The sequence below is a fragment of the Argiope bruennichi genome, chromosome 11 (assembly GCF_947563725.1).
Source record: "Argiope bruennichi chromosome 11, qqArgBrue1.1, whole genome shotgun sequence".
Classification (NCBI taxonomy): Eukaryota; Metazoa; Arthropoda; class Arachnida; order Araneae; family Araneidae; genus Argiope; species Argiope bruennichi.
The window spans coordinates 30,081,887-30,099,958 of NC_079161.1; the positions used below are offsets into that span (position 1 = coordinate 30,081,887).

An 18,072-nucleotide genomic window follows, 5' to 3' on the forward strand; every position below is an offset into this window, starting at 1 on the left:
AATGAAGAAAATTTTTATTACGGCATATAAAGAATATCCCAAAAGTATCGCAATATTTGAATTTATGCGGTAAAGTGTTGTCAACCCTATTAAAAAAAAACCGTTTGAAAGCTGATAGTTTAGAGATAATAAAAATGGAGCGTTTGAGCAGTTCGAAAATTTGAGAATTGGCCCCCAAGATCTAGTGATTTAACACCATTGATTCCTTTTTATGGGATTATGTGAAGTCTAAGCTCTATGTCAACAAGCCGCATACACGCGTGCATCGAAGAAGGAAATTCAAGACTTCATCAACGAAATTCGGCCACATTTGTACAAAATGGTCATGGAAATTTTTGACTAAAGAGTGCGTATGTGTCAGCAAAGCCTGGTGGTCATTTGCCGTATATGTAATTCATACATAACTCTATCTTGCGTATTTTACAATTCAATAGGAATATAAAAATGTAAAGAAAAAACTGTGTTTTTTATTTAATTTTGCGTCAACACGTTGTTCTATCGTGTTACGCTTCATTCTTACTAACTCTAAACTATCAGCTGTCAAATGGTTTTTTTAATAGGGTTGCCAACACTTTACTGCACAAATACAAATCTTGCGTTAATTTGGGACACATGGAGAAAACGATTTTATCACAGCAAATATTTTTTAATGTAAAATAAATCTTTCAGCGAAGAAAATATTTTAATTATAGAAATTTTACAGCATTCTAATTATGCATATCTAAAATATAAGATATAAATAATACTACATTTATATTATTTAAAGTTATAAGGTGAAACAAAGATTGAATGTAAAATTCCCTTTCGGTTTTGCTGTTATCAGATATCATTTTCATTATTATATTGTAACGAAAAGCTCCGTTAAAAAAAGTTCCGTTAAAATCGACAGGCTGTCTTGTAGTATATGCATGATGTAACACAATCAACAGGCCTCATTAACAAATAACCATGTTTATTAACACGAAAACACAGACGATAAAACACACCCTAGACGTACGCAAGCAATATACAGCAACTCACTTAGAACAAACAGCAGCCCATAAATAGTAATCGGTAGTAAACAACAACAGCAGTGCACAAAGCGGCCCGATAGAACTCAGCAGGAGGAGGGAATCTAAGGAATTATTCACTAAGGTCTCTCAAACCTCTCTGTTTTCTACTATCACTACGCTTTAGCTATACTCAACGGCAGACTCACTATAATTGATAAACTTCAGACTCACTACTATAAGACTGGCTACTTCAGTACTTGTCTCCAAAACTAGAAGCACGATATCAATTATCGTTTCTCGAATTACTTGAGATCCACTCAATGCTTTGCTTCGCTGGATTGGTCCAACTAATTCCTCGTTGACTCACTATAGGACACTGTACGACTGCCTTAGGCTTGAACTATCGGCCTTTTATGGTTTCCGGAGCAGAGCAGAGAAGGTTCTCGAACAATCAAACGTTACTCGTCTCCTCTTGGTCCTATCGCCAAAATTCTAGAAGATTCTAGTATCATCCTCTTTGTCGCCAAAGTCGTCAAATGTTCGCCAATCCCAGGGATCATTGATCCGGCATCCGATCAGCATCCAATAGAGCTGACTGTAAAACTATCTTTCCCTGAGATGGCAATAACTGTGCTGGGAAGCAACATTCCAGATTCGTAACAAATGTTAACTATTGCGTATACGTCATTAATATTTATAAAATGTTAAATTACTTTTGGTACAAACCTTTGTGAAACAAACAGTAGATTCAGTAAAAAAAAAAAAGTAATATCTTTGCAAAATGTTTCTGTTCCATTCTAACCTTCTTTAGAATTTTAATAGTAAATAGCGACTGTCCAAAAAATTCATTTGAAACGTTACATTTAATTAGGAAGTTCTACCTTCCTGTCAATATCTAGAATAAAACAATTCATAATTATTAGATTTTATGTTAGGTGCAGTCGTTATAATTTTACGAAAATTGTTCAAGAGTTTACTTACTCCATACAAAGGATTGTGCTTCAAAACGGTGACATCTGTATCTCTAACAAAAACACCGACTGTGATATAATTTCTGTAAAGAGAAAACATAAGAAAAATTTCATTTTAAATATTAAAATTTTATTATTGATTTTTTTTTGGAATACAGCCCGTTTTCAAAAAATATTTTGATAGAGGCATTCAACATGCATATTTTGATTATTAACCGCAGTAACTCGGAATATATATATATATATATGTATGTATGTAATGAAATTTTATACTCTTAATTTAATCTAAATTAATTTCCAAAGCTTTATCTTAATTTAGCTCATAGTAATTTCATTCTCTTATTTCATGATCCAATTCCACTTTCTCTACTTAATTAACTCAACAGAAGCTTTGTAAAATTGCTGAATCGGCTAAACGCCGACGCTTTCACACGCTCTGCGTGAAGGAATAAAATACCGCTGATTTTACAAATTTTTCTAAAAGATACCTGTGTTTCCCTTGCTTTTTGATTGACATGCCATGGAAATCCCTATTAAAACATCGCAGTATATAAGACAGGGATCATTTGTTTCTCACTCTTTTTACGCCTGTCTCGCGGGAGAGAAAATAAAGTGAACTTTAAAACTTCAATGAGTCTTTCTGTCTTCGAAACTGCATTCTGCTTCAAAAAAAAATAATAATGCTTACTTGTGTGTGTGTGTGTGTGTGTGTGTGTGTGTGTGTGTGTGTGTGTGTGTGTGTGTGTGTGTGTGTGTGTGTGTGTGTGTGTGTGTGTGTGTGTTACATTGAAAACCCGAAATCAGTCAAAACGCGAATTAAATAGGGAAAACGCGTTTTAACTTACAGCGCTAGGGAGAATCCGTTTTCTCTAGATATTTCAGGTATTGTCCAGTTAAAATCATATGGATCTAGATTTCTTGCTTGTGAAATTTTCAAAGCAAGTGCAGTCGTCTAGCTATATTCATGCTGGAACGTGTTTGTGCTATTGATTTATTTACGATGAAAGAAGAAAATGGTAATGCTTTTTGCGCTAAAAATGGGTAAAAATAAATTTCTTGGACAATTACGGTATTTTTACATAAAAAATAGAATAGCTTTAAAGCTATTATACATGATGAATACAACACTTTCTTATCTGAGGTTGAAGAAGTAAAATCTGCCGTTAGCAAGACTTCAATTCAATACCGCAGCTTAAAAAGGTTTGACATTCTTGAAATCAGTGGAGTAAAAAAGTTGGTTTCTTCAAATTAGCTCATAGAATATTATTTATCAGATGAAGAAATTTTTGAAGCTATCGAATTTGCACATGTGGTCATAGGACATAGGCACAGAGACAGACTTAAAATTGAAAATTCAAGAAAATATGCTAACATAATTGTTGAGATGATACAATTTTTTTTATCGATGTTATGAAATATGTTAACAGAAAAAATATTTAAAAAATTAAAAAAAAGGAAAGGTTTGGTTTCTAAACCTTTCCTTACTTCACTTAGAAGTGAATAGATGCTAAAAAGTGGATTTTATTGACATGCAATCTCAGGCAGATAATGAATTTAGGTTTATTATGGTTTACCAAAAACCTTTAACAAAGTCTGTGTTATTACGACCACTTCAAAGCAAAAAAAACGGAAGAAGTTGCTTTGCAAGTACTTGATATCTTTTTGATATTAGTGGCTTCTTGCATACTGTAATCTGATAATGGAAGAGAGTTTGTAAATTCCATTATAGAGCAGTTATGTACGTATTTGCGAGAATTGAAGATTCTTCATGGGAAACCTCGGCCAGCCAGTAACAAGGTTCAGTTGAGAGGGCCAACCAAGACGTAGAAAATATGTTGGCTTCATGGATGAAGGATAATCAAACTACAAAATGGTCTAATGGTCTTCGTTTTGTCCAATTCCTGAAAACAGAGCTCTGCATTCAAGAGTAAAACAATATCACCATAGAAATATATGTTTGGAATTGAACCAAGAGTTGAAATGAAAACCACAATCTTGCCATCAGTTATTAAAAAAATATCGAAGACGAGGATGTTCAGAAAATTTTCGAGAACATGAATACAGAAGAGCAAGAAACTAAATTAGCACAATCAGGAGAGCATATGCTTGCTAGGAAGTCAACCAATATGTTTCTAGTTAGAGAGGAAGCCAAAGAAACTTTAATAAAGCAAGCCAAACGTATAAAAAAGATCAAGGCAGCACATTCCGAGTTTGATATTGGAGATAATGTCGTTATTCCCATTCCAGATATTGATAGAGTAAAAGATGATTTGCAAAATTTCATCGGTGCAGTGCTTGAAAAGAATAGAGATGGCATGAAAGATAAGAGTTCTGAACAAATTGTTTTCGAAGTAAGAAATGATATTTCAACTTAATTAGTTCAGTATTTATTGAATAAATATATGGTTATTACTTATATTAACTTCATAACTAAATTGAAGGTCAGCTATCTTTTTCTGAGGATCCCACGAATTCTTTCGTGGCAAGTGTAAAAAGTATCTCTGAACAGCATCTTATTGTAGTCAATTTCCCAAATATCTTATACAAAAAAAGAAGAATTACAGTAGTCTTTTTCTATCCATAAAAATTATTTTATTTAATTATCTTTACAATTAAAACTACTTATATATCTTCAAATTAATTTTTATAATTAGAAGTGATTGTTTCTACACTTTATTGTGCAAAACCTTGAGATTTCGTAGCTTTCACATAAAACCGTACAACACTTCAATCCTTTTTTTAAACTAAAAAGTAAATAGAAGATTGTGAATGTACAAAAATAATTTAAATTTTTACAGAAGATTTTGATAAAATGGAATTACATACCTCTTAGCAAACTGAAAGAGAAAAGAAAATAATTTAAATAAATAAATGCAAATTTATGTATTAAAATATAACAAAAACAAAAATAAATACATAAAAATAAAAATAAAACATAAAAGTAACTGAAATGTGTCAGTAAATACAGCAAATTTTAATGATCGATTTACATAAATTTGCATGTATGTTCTTTATAGACTAATACTATTAGACCTATTTTTTTTCTTTGCAAATTTATCTATATTGTCCTGAAGTTTAAAGTTTCTGAAATGCTCCAGTTAGAATGTAATATATCAATAGTCATAGTATTGTTATTGATATGTAGATGGCGCCAACAGACAATATTTCTCAATCCGGAATTCAAGAAGTAAGAAATACTTTTATGCACGTATATATAGAGAGGAAGGAAAGTTTAGTGCATTTACATCATTAGCTTTGTCAAAAGAAGGTTAAGGTTTTTAAAGTTTAGTAGCGTTTAAAGTTTCTAATGTTTAATATTAATTTCGATGATTTCCAATTCCATTTAAACTGACTTTTGCAATAAAGTTGATAATGATCACGATGCCAAGGAAAATTAGTGGATTGAATGTGAAGAATCCATGATCTCAGGAACAATTGTATGTTTTAATGCACTTGTGTGGGAAAACCAACGGATTTGTTTAAATATATTTCAAACAGATTCACCAAAAACATTGTGTATTAAAAGCATTGTATTGAACTTCAATATAATAATGATTACAATTTATGTAATCCAAAATACAAAAATAATTGTATATATTTAAATTCTATATTTTACTAGGTACAATAATTTGTATCAAATTTTCATTCGTGTTCATTTAATATATAAATATATGCAAATCCCTCAGCGATGTTATGTATCGTGCTGGCTTCTTCATTTCTCTTCTTGTCGTAAAAATTAACGCACAATTATACATTTTATAGCTTGATAGTTTATCCTAACAACATTTTTGGCCAATTAGCATTTTTGTGATAGAGCTACCGGAATTTATCTTTGAAAGGAGGGATGTAGTACTCTAATAGTCTTTTTATCTAATTAGCTTGTTCTTTTTTTTTCTATTCCTCTTGCTATGGTAGTCGTATGATGGTCTTTACAAATTACTCCATTTTCATTGGTATTTATTTTTTAATCGAATCATCTGATTGGCTTAAAATCTTTTCATGCATAACCAAATGGCTGTTCCCTACTCAAGCAAAGCAGAACTAATCAATGCAAAAGAGTTTAAAATTCATAATTGAATATAAAATTAAAAATTTGATTTTTTTAAAATTACAATGATCTATTAAAGATTGCTTTTCTAATGAAAAAATATTTTTTTTCATCGTTTTTTTCATAATTAGGAAGAGTAAATTATCAAAATCATTTGTATTAAAGATTTTGTTTGTCTATTTTAGATAGGAGTCCTGTTTTTAAAATGTTTTACTTATGACTTAAAAACTTACTTCGATAAATTTTCAAAAATAAATGTTAGGAAACTTGCTTATTGATTTCGAGTGCAATTTATTAATTTCCACTTACCAGATTAATTCCGTTTTTGAAGTTTCAATATTGTTATAGGGAGAGGGACTTCTTAATACACTCATAAAGTAAGGATAATGCAAGTTCAGGAAAAGAAAGAGTCAGAAGCAAAACAAATGTGACTTATTTGTAAAGCCTATTTATTAAACAAAAGGTAAAGAGCAAAAAAAGTGCTATATGTTTGATATCATTAATAAAAATTGCAATTTTTTGCACCCTAGAGCAACTTACAAAAAAAAAAAAAACCACCTATTTACAAAAACCAATATTACATAGTTTGTATGATGGTTAATACATAGTACATCTAACAGACGGTGCAATACAGTCCGTACAACGCCTAGGTATGTACTGTGGTGAATAGCATATAAGCCAGTTAACAACTCTTCTACCCCAACGATCGTTTTGGTATAATGGTTTAATTACTGGACTGCGAACCACAAGGTCCCTCCCAGGCTCTATCCTAGTGCATCTCATATGGCTTCAAGCGCTTGCGAACTATTTTACTTCTTTGCCTGTATTCTTTAGACATCCCTCTCTTACACTCTCGTCATTGTGACGTACTATCGGTGTCATCTGGTGGCTTCCTGCAATTTGCATTTGATTTTTGAAAATGTGTGTAGTCATTTTACGGGTGATATATGTATTTTAGAGTTCGATTTCCGAGTGACTAAATTATCTTTAATTTATGGACATGAGTGTATAAGAGATTACAGATAAAAAACGATTATTTAAGACAATATCCATTCTTCCAAATTTCGACCATGAGAATGCTTGCCATGACACGAAAGTGCTTATCAAATTCCTAAGCAAGACATCTTCGACGGAATTTAAATTCACAAAAATAAGACTTTTTACAACAGTCCATCACTGACCCACCGATGATTTTAGGAAAAAATTCGCTTTGTTTCGAATTTATAAAGAAAGGCAAAGTTATAAAACTTGTGTAAGGTCGTTTACAACACTTCCCCTACAAGAATTTATTATCTGAAAATTCAAATTAATAAGATTATTCTCCAAGTGAATTTAAAGTTGTTTTAAAACGCCACATTTAGTATTATTAAAAAAAAATTAAAGTGACGTATAAGCCATTTATATCAAAGAATGTTAATAGGGTCTTTATTTTTTTGCGTGCCAGAGAAATTAGCAGTTGCATGCACAACATATATTTGGCATTAAAAAAAAATGATAAACAACGCGAAACTTACTCGTTTTTCGCTGGTTTCTATCTTCTTTACTGAGTAATGGTATTTCAATTTTCTAAAATGATCAAAGAGAGAAAACTGCTTAGTTCACATTTTAAAAAATATTGTTTTCTATATACTAAATTACAGTTCTGCAAATCTATTATGTTTAACTAATTCTTTTCAGCAAGAATTATCCAAAATATTCCTAAAAATATAATAAAATATAGATTTAAACAAATCTTTTAATGACAAGTGGTAGAAGATTTTGATCCGCTCTTCACATCCAAGTTATCTATTTCAGTATGCAAAGCATTTTGGCCAAATTTTAAAATTTCATATATCTATTGTAACATTTCTTCCCAGTTACTTAGAGTATTGGAAAAAGAATGCTAAGGCGTTGGAGGCGTCTAATGTTGTTACATCTATGTTATATTTCATTTTAAGAGCTTGAGCTTTAATTAATACAAAGTTTTCTCTTGTTTGAATCATTTAATGCCGGATTGTTAATATTACCGCCTGAAATTTTAAATGATAAAAAAACAAGGATATGATTTTCGAGCTTAATTTTTAATAAAAATAAATCTTACTGCTTTCGTGAATTGGTATTTTATGAACTATTTTTTGGAAGGTAATAAAGCAGTAATTAAATAATTTACCAACTTACACACAACTTGGTTTGCATCTTCTTTTACAAGGTTCAACCTCAGCATAAAATTTATACGGACAACCAGTCGTATCTAAAACAAAGGAAAAGAGCACATTTGCAATTTCAGATATAACAATAACCGCAATAAATTACCGCAAATAGTTGAAAATACATTAGAGGTCAGTTTCTGAGAACAGCAACTTTATTACCTCTCCATGATATTGGGTTTATTGCTGTATGATGAATTGTCAATATTAACATTTAGTATTTTCAGTGTATAAAAACAAACTTTACACATTTTTTTTAATAAAAGTTATTTCTATTAATCTTATTTCAAATGTTTTCAAATATTTTATAATAAAATGCCTTGTTACCCCTGTACCCGCTTATCAATTCTTTCTCGTTTTTTCTTCTTACTTTTTAAAAAAAAACTTATTGTCTCTGCCATCAGTATCATTTTTCTTGCAGGATTGTGATGATAATTAATTATTGCTGCGCCCTCTATAAAAGCTTCAATAAATTAAGTGCACAACGCTGCTCTTTTTGCGCCACTAAACTCCACTAAATCAAATCAAATAAATTTTGATAAAGTTTCTCATCATCACTTGAAGATAATAAATTATATTTTGAAAATTGTAATACGAAGAAATGTACGATCTCTATTTTGCTCAGGAATGAAAATTAAAGAATGAATTTTTTGATACAAGTGCTATTATCCTTATTTCAAATGTTTCCAAAGCTTTTATGATATAATGCGTTACCACCCATCCACCCGTTATTATTTATTCTTTTTTGTTTTAAAAAAAGTTTTTGTCCATACCATGAGTACTATTTTTGTTGTAGGAATGTTATGATAAGTAACTATCGCTGCGCCCTCTATAAACACTTCAACAAAGTGTGCTACGTTGCACTTCAATTTCCATAAAAATTCTTATATCGCTTGATAATACGGGTTTTGAAAGACATGTAACATGAAGAAACGTTTGATCTCTATTTCACTCGAAAATTAAAGAAAAATTAAGATTAAAAAATAAGCCCTCAATGGTAGTTTTGTGAAGATTGAGTTCTTTTGTTAAATATAGAAGCAAATTTTTCAAATGCAAATTCAAATTTCTCTAATAATGTCTAACTTCCTTCATTAATAAATTTTTTTGAAAGGCGTTTGATTAAATACGGACAAATATGAAAAAGTTAAGAAAAGCAAGGGGAATCTTGGGGGAGGGAGAAGTAAGGGATTTTTCTAAAGGTTTTCATTTCTATCTGCATTTCATTTAGTGTTCTTTTCTTCGGCGAAGCTACTCTTTCTATTCGCAATGTTTGTTCATTTGTGACATTCTGATCGTATCATAATAATAATAATAATAATTAACGAGAAAATGTGAGTTGTGTTATTTCATTTTGGATAAAACTCTTTCCAGTCCATTAATCTTTCCAATCCAATTTCTGCTTAAAATCTCTTTCCGCTATGCAGTCAATACCTGATCAAATGATTAGCGCATATAAATAAATAAAAAAAACATGTATTAATTTTTAAATTGGTAGTAATCTTGTAGGAAGTAGCAGTACAAAATAAGACGACTTGGAATTGAATATTAGATGGCATGCCCATTTACATCTGTATTTGATTGCGAGTGATTTGATTTGATTGAGTAATGAGTTGATTTCACATAAAACGAGATATCATTAAAGGGTGCTCCAAAATTAAAGCAAGATTTTAAGTTACCACCATTCGTGTAGTAAAGTGTTGGCAAGCCTATTTAAAAATCTATTTGAAAGCTGATATTTTAGGGTTAGCAAAAATGAAGCGTTACATGATAGAACAACATATTAACACAAGATTTGAATTAAATAAAATAAAAAAAACACGGGGTATTTTTTCTTTAAAATGTTAGATTTTTATTGAATCGTGAAGTACACAAGATAGGGTTATGTATGGAATAACGCATAGAGCAAAAGATCTCCACGGATATGCTGGCGCATAGCACTCTTTTGTCAAAATTTCCATTGCCATTTTGCATAAATGTGGCCGCCTTTCGTTGATGCAGCATTGAATCTTCTCCTTCAATGTACGCGTGTTTGTGGGCTTGTTGACATAGGAGTTTTACTTCAAATAACCCCATGAAAAAAAAATCGGATGGTATTAAATCACACGATCTAGGGCCAATTCTCAAATTTTCGAAATGTGGCAGCCAGACTTTCATTATTTTTGAAATTGTTCCACAACAAAAACACGTTTTTCTGTCATGTAACGTTCCATTTTTACTAGCCGTAAACTATCAGTTGTCAAATGGTTCTTTTTAATAAGATTGAAAGAATGGTGCATGAATGGTGGCAAGATTATATATATATATATATATATATGACGTAATAGTTTTAAATTTCGCAATTATTAAATCCAAAATTACTCACTTAAACGCTCTGGACAGAGATTCTCAGGGTCATAGAGAATTAATTTGGCTTTTTCACATCCGAAGCACTTTCTTGTGTATGATAGATAGCAAATCGTTTTGCACATCTAAAAAGTATGAAAAAAGAAAATATTTGATGGGTATAGAAAATTTATATCTATAGAAGATATTACAGAATTTTTTTCATTGAATAAGGCATACTTCTTGAGATCTAGCGCCTGTTCTGTTATTTCTGTTCCACAGATCTATGTAATCCGTGCAATTAGTGGTATAAGGTGGGGGTCGAAGATGCTCTTCCTCCTGAAAGAAGTTAAGCTCAGTTTAATGAAATTATCATTGGAACCACAGTTGCAGATTTATTGATACAGACGTGAGTGGAAAGTTACAAGGCACGACTTAATAACTTGCAAAATAATCATTCCAATCAATTAAATGTTTATGCATTTAAAATCTTTTTATTTATGTAGAAAGTAATATTAAGAACTATAAACTTGTTTCAAGAATATTTAATTAAACTATTAAGTAAATTTCGAGATGGCGACACCAATTATGTCAAATCGGATCTAACTGAATTTTAACATCCAATGAGAGAATTTAGCGCGCGTATGACATCAGGGCGTCTAAAAGCTTCTAAAAGAAAAACACTCGACTTTGTCTTCGGTATTGGAGGTGTGAGGTCTGACGCTGTTTATGTGTCCCGTTTTAAAGGGAAAACAGAAACAATGTCTCTTTAGGTTTTGACCATGTTTGGCATTACCATCTCAAAGGTGAACCATGCTCTTTATTTAAAATTTCTTATTCCCCTTCTATAAATAGTCTAATATTGTAAACACTAAATGTTTAATTCTATTTAATATTGATAAACTAATTGTTTGTTTAATTCGATTATTATTATTCCTTTTTCAAAGTAATTACCCCTTTACCACTTTACCCCTAGACACCGTCCTACACATATGAAGAGGTAACAATAAGTAACATGCATAGTTTTGAACAAGTAATAAAGGTTGCAGAGATGATAATATGAAAGGAAAGCATTACCAATTCATTACTTTTCAACATAAGTGCTATTCGCATCGAGGCATTTGCCTAGAACTAAATCAATTGAAGATCCAGGTCTCATAGAATGCCGTCGCTGAGAGTAGAGCCATTCTAACACGGCCTGTCACTCATCGTTTTCAAAGCCAGTCTATTGACAGCCAAGAAACTCCTTTATTAATTCAAAAAAGATTAAAATCTGAGGGTTCGATGTTCTGCTTGCTTTTTGGCAAGCTCAATGATCGGTCCCTCCTCCTTCGTGAAAAACTGCGAAGATTCGGTTGTGAAGTTTCGGGGCACTTACCATACAACCCGAGCATGAAAGTCTAATCTGTTTGGACTAGGGATGACGAATATTTTAAGAGCGGTTATTACGTAACCAATATCAAAAAGTCACAAATACAAGTGATCAATACTTTTCAAAGAAGGGTGTGATTCAAATCCTTGATACGGTCTTACTGATGATATTTCGATTACAGGTTTTGGATCACAATAGAGAGTAACAATCGATGTGATATCACTGAAATTTGCCGGAGCGGTGACTTCACTGGAAAGTAACAATCGATACGATCTGTCCAATGGAAGCTCTCGAAAGAAATCTGTGATTGGATTGAAAAGTGAACAGACCGGTTATTGGAATTATCGTATCGTATCATTGAATTGCATATCACTGAAATTTATCGGAGCGGTGATTTCACCGGAAAATGGGAGGCTTCACTGGAAAGTGCGAAGTCACCGCTCCACTTTACGGGAGTGACCGATATTCGTATTTGATGATGCACTATTCCATACAGATCATTTTTAATTGCTCGTGACATGATTGACTTTGATTACATGTATTCTGTTTACTGTTGGCGCCATCTATTAGTAGAATATAGGACTAAAGTAAACATTTTAAAGAAATGACATATATTTTTAACTCACCTTTTCCAGAAAATGGTCCACTCTAATAAATAAATTAAATAAATAGTTTTGAGAAAAAAAAAATTTAAGAAGTAAGCTGAAACAGATAAATTAATTCAATCACACGTTACTTCAATTAGTAAATTAAGTATTAATTACAATTAATAAATTTTATATTTAATATTAAGTAATAATTTTTAATTAATAATATGATTGAAATAACAGATATTTGGAACGCATATTTAAAAATAACAATAGCAATATTATTTGTTATTCAAAAAATCGTGGATTATGCATCTCTAGTTTGGACCCTTGAAGAGGTTCCTCGGCGATCAGAAGTTTGACTCTCTGTGTCCTCAAACGGGCAGTTCCACAGAGGCTTTACTCGCAGCCGACGGCATTTGTTGAGACCTAGATTTTCAAATCGATCCAGCGCTGGGACAAATGCTTCAATATGAATAACATGAATGATAGTATTTTTAAAAAAGTCGTAAGTTGGCAATATTTTCATTTCCGTTTGATACTATCATTCATTGCCTATTTTAATTAATGTGTTCAAAATTATGCGCATTTCTTATTAATACCCCTTGATAAGAGAAAAGAATTACGTTTTGAAGCTTATTAATTGAAAAATAATAATCATAAATAATGCTATTTTAGTTTAAAGGTATTGCACTTTTGGTTAAATGATGATATAAATCTCAAGGTTTATCATTAAAATGGGGATGATAGTAGATAATAAGATTATATATATATATATATATATATATATATATATATATATATATATATATATATATATATCACGATAATATCGAAATGAGTCTAATAATTAAAGCTTTGAGGTCACCAAGCAAAATGCTGTTTCAATACAATATGGCTTTTCTTTAAGTCTTAACAGTTGTATTCTAAACCGTTACACTCTCACAAAAAATGTGACTTATCTTCAAACTACGTACTTATCATATGAATTAAAAAAATTTGTGCTTGCTTTTTATAGAGCTTTTCATGGTTTAAGTATAGATCATGAACTAATCTGTTGAGATTGCTGCTTATATTTCTGATAGATTATAATTATTATCAGGTCGCATGCAAAAATAAGTTTTTGGGTTTACTTATTAAGTAATATCGTCCCATGCTGGTCCATTAAGGAAATTTGCAAATACTTATGTTTTTGGATTCATTTGAGATTTAGAAACAATTGTTTATTATAAATAAATTGACGATCGTTAAAAGTAATTTCTGATTGTCACCTACCAACCGTATATACACATTGTACTTAAATCCTGGTTCCAAACTATCTCCTTCTGTAAGGGGATTCACAGGAACAAAAGGAGAATGGACCGAGAAGAAGACCTGGTCCTGTGACCATGCAAAGAAAACGTCTTTCAACTGTGAGTAAATTAAAAAATCGACAATTTTCAGATTTCCCTCTTCGTTGGTTTCTGTAAAAAGAGCATATTTGATAAATACTCAAAATATTACACTGCACGTGAGAAAGAAAATAAGCAAATTATTCATACGATAACTCAAAATCTTAATTGTGCTACACGCAATGAATACGGTATCTAATCTTAACATCAAACTTGTAAATCCGAATAAGATTTTTGACCAAATCCTCCTCTGTCTGTCATTTACGTCCAAGGGCATATGTCGATGATAATTAGGCTTAGTGCTAGCTAAATGAATTAAATATGGAATATTGTCGCTCAGGATTGTGGGATTATTCTGAGCTAAATTTGACAATATCTGTCTGACTTGTTGGTCAATAGAATAGTGAAAGCTATAATTCAGAAACATAAAGTCTAGATGAACGTCCGGGTCACCCCTTTATTGGCGTATGACTCTGCGTTTTAAAGTGCAGATTGTAAACGCTCGATATATAAAATAAACATTTCTTATTTTAGGATATTACGACCAACGACTGAAAGTGTTTTAGAGAAATTAAAATCAAACACAGACTACGTCAATTCCAAGTAACAGCGAGCATTTCACTCGTTCTATTTATTTTTACAACATAATCCTCGTTGCCAGATGCAACAGCAGAAAAACAATTTCCTTTAACACAAAATAATAAATAAAATATTTTTGCAGCAATTACTTCAAAAACAAACACGAACAATTATAATAATTAAACAAATACAGAACATTTAACAATTATTTATAATATTTAGTTACGTGTGAACCACAATGACTTGCGATGATGAGTTGCGTTACTCACAATCTGTTCCTACAAACGAATGTAAAATCTTAACAATTCAATTCTGAACAACTGTCTACCTTAGACTGAGCGAGAACTCGAAAATGAAATAACCTTATCAAATGAATTTAGTATGTAGGTTTTTCTTCTACATTTTTAATCTGTATGAAATTTTGAGAGCAATTGGTGAGGAGAGAAGAGGTTATAAATAACTTTGTTATGAAGTTTTATTTAAAATGCGCTGGTATTAACTTAATGTGCCTTCTATCGCTTTAGTTAGTCAATTATGTCAGTTATCGGCCCCAGAAAAGTAACATTTAAATAAGGAAATATCTCTTCAGCACGGTTTTTGTAACATGAATATCAGAGGACTTGGCCTATAGCATGCCACGTGAAAAATAGGCATTTTTTTCTGCTATTTTTAAAACATTTTATCACTTCGCTAGCGTTGAAAGCCAGAGCCTAGCAGCCACGCTAACACAATGAGAGTAAAAAATTTGGTTTATTTTTCAGTAACTCAAATGAAGTAAGCAAACCGTGCTTGCTGTACTTCGGCGACATCTGGTGAATATCTAACTAACTAAAATGGTAGATTGTATATTATATGAATATTAAAACTTTACTAACACATTCATGAAAAAAAATCAAAAGATTGATAGATTGGTTGTTTAGAAATTCAGCACAAAAAGAAAGTAACAGCGAGCGGGAAATGCTCATTTTTGTCTTATTCACTCATGCTTGGGCTCATGCTTTTTTGGGGGAAATGTGACTTTTTCTTCCGTAATAATTAAATTTCCTTTAAGTTCTATATAATATTCTCAGTTGGACTTACAATTAATTGTTTATTCATAATATTCAACTTAATGAATTATTAACTGATCATAGAAATCGATAACTATTAATCATAAAAGTACTGATTCTTTACTTATCATTAAATTATTCTTAAATTTCAATCCATTTTGTGCTCGTATTGAGTTTTGACTTCAGAGGAAGCGAGAAATTTCCAAAAATATGTAAATGATGAAAAATATGTAAATCCTAGCCTGGAGTACCGTTTCGATACGAAATCTTAATGTAACTTGATTCATCAGAATACTTTCTCTTATCTTACTATATAATGATTAAAAAATTGCATTCAATTTAGCCATAATAATAATATAGAATAATAAGTATCATATTAAACAATGATTGTAGTTATGATAGAGTACTATGACGGTTAGCTATATTAGCATAATAGTGAAATTAATTAATACGTAAACTGATGAAATTGATGCACTTGTTAAGGATGGAGATTATGTCTAAATTTTATTTTGGCATATCTTTCGTAAATGGAGGTGAAGGGGTCAGATAACTCTTGATGACCTATCTAGGGTGTCGTAAGATATCATATGAAATAGAATTTTGTAAAATCAGTGCATTAGATATTGTTACAAAATTTCCGGGGTTCGTTTGGATAGTGGAAGTTATATGGTGTGAAGAACGCTCAATCACCAGGCGGCAGTAAAAAATAAACAGCGACGTTTATTTGCACGAAGACACACAGGACAGCAAAAAGACGACAACTACATACAGCACAGAAGACGATTATCTTCAGTCGAGACATGCAGAAACAACAGTATACACAGCATCATATAACAAGACTCTACTGCAGACAGTAGCTCACAGCTTAGTTCATCACTAGCTTCACTCCGTCGCTGCTCCGCTTATTTCTGGAAGGCCAGTGCTTTACCGTCGATTCCGACTACTCTCTTCTCTCTCGCTTCCGACTATTCTCGCACTCCATTGATTCACGACTGCCCGGCAGCTGCGGCTGCTTCCTTTTATAGGTCTCAGGAGGCGGGGCTAGAAGCATTTCAACCAATCAGGAACATTCGAGGATTAACTCGGTTCCTACTGGACGGTTTGGGAAAATTCTCGATGTTTTGGTTATAATCTATTTTGGCACCAAAGTCGCCAAATTCATCACCAATTCGCCAAATGGTCGCCAAGATCTGGGACCTCCTATGGAACCAACTATGCTGGGAAGCAGCATCACAGGTTCGTAACAATATTATATTTAATGTTACGATGTGGGAACTTTGTTAAAGTGAAATATTACTGCAGTAGAACATACGATTAAACAATGCTTTTCAAATTTTTCTCAGAAATGGTCATTGGTTGAAAGACACGGATGATTGATTTAATATAAAATTTATATAACTTTCATATGGCCATTTGTGACATTAATTTCATACAAAATAAAAATTGATGAAATCGGTAAAGTGTTTGTGATAAGGGGAATGGTCCTTTGATTTTGCCACCTATTTTAAATATTAGATGGTTGGCGTACATTTGGTCGCCGAAAAGGGCAAGTTAACATTTAAATCGCGCTGAGATTATAATCGGTTACATATCGATTAATATATTAATCTGCAAGATAGCTAATGTTTATTAAAATAAAGTAAACGAACACATATAATATCCTATATTTATTGAAAAATTTATCCTACAGAAAATATATGACCTAATAAGTTGGGCAATACCATAATACAAGTTCAAACTGTACAAAATACAAATAATTGTATATTATGGACATGAAAAACGAAATTTTGTAAAGTAATTACAATGATTAGTTTCTTACTTTCTCGTATACGTAATTTAGAGAAAGCATATAATTGTCCAAAAATTCAAACTCGAGATTTCCACGAATCTCCACGTTTTAGATCTTTCTGAGTTCGAAAAAACACATTTTCGGAAAAAGTCTGTCTGTGGCAAAGATAACTCAAAAACGATTTGAGACGGTCGAAATTTGATATAAGCTCTTTATACCAAATTTGCAGATTTCTATCAAATTTTGAGCAAAATCTGTTCTGAGGAAGTCTGACTGGCGTTCGAATACAAGTTAGCACATCTTTACAAAACAAAGATTGGTAGATAGATAAGAATGGGCACATATATCTAACATGTATTGTGTAGACACTTGTCAAATTTGAGCCAAATTCAACAATGGGTTTGTAGCGGTACTACAAAGTGAAACTAAAACTGACATTTGCCACAAGGTTCAAATCAAATTGACAGTGCCGCTTTGTGGTTATTTTTGATCTCGGCAAGTATGCAAATCAACGACTCCTTCAGTCTATTTTTAAACCAGCGAAGCAAGAATATAAAACAAACACTGCCGCGACCGGAAAGATTCTGACAATCTTTAAGCGTGTTTCACTAATCTTGCAATTGTACACAGTCTTGTAAATATGTTGTAATTAAATTTTCTTTAACTTAAACCTTGTTTTCTTAGCTCTAGCATATTTTAAATTAGGCAGGCAAATTTGTAGGTTAGGTAATTGAAACCAGCACTAACCCACAGGTTGATTGTCTGTCGGTCTATACTTTCACAATG

At 31.7% G+C, this 18,072-nt stretch overlaps 2 protein-coding genes across 3 annotated transcripts in view; one reads left to right on the forward strand and one right to left on the reverse strand.

Moving 5' to 3' along the window:
• The window catches only part of LOC129957653 (cytochrome P450 4V2-like), a 105,798-nt gene that overhangs the window by 20,067 nt on the left and 67,659 nt on the right, over positions 1–18,072 (forward strand). The window lies entirely within an intron of this gene.
• LOC129957654 (uncharacterized) overlaps positions 1–18,072 on the reverse strand; it is a 34,263-nt gene that overhangs the window by 367 nt on the left and 15,824 nt on the right. Inside the window, exons 6-11 of the mRNA XM_056070096.1 lie at positions 13,754–13,941; positions 10,760–10,858; positions 10,560–10,665; positions 8,169–8,241; positions 7,526–7,577; positions 1,974–2,046 (exon numbers count right to left, since the gene is read on the reverse strand). Of these exons, the coding sequence (XP_055926071.1) occupies positions 2,017–2,046; positions 7,526–7,577; positions 8,169–8,241; positions 10,560–10,665; positions 10,760–10,858; positions 13,754–13,941 (548 nt within the window). The 3' untranslated portion in view covers positions 1,974–2,016. The remainder of the gene's footprint in view (positions 1–1,973; positions 2,047–7,525; positions 7,578–8,168; positions 8,242–10,559; positions 10,666–10,759; positions 10,859–13,753; positions 13,942–18,072) is intronic.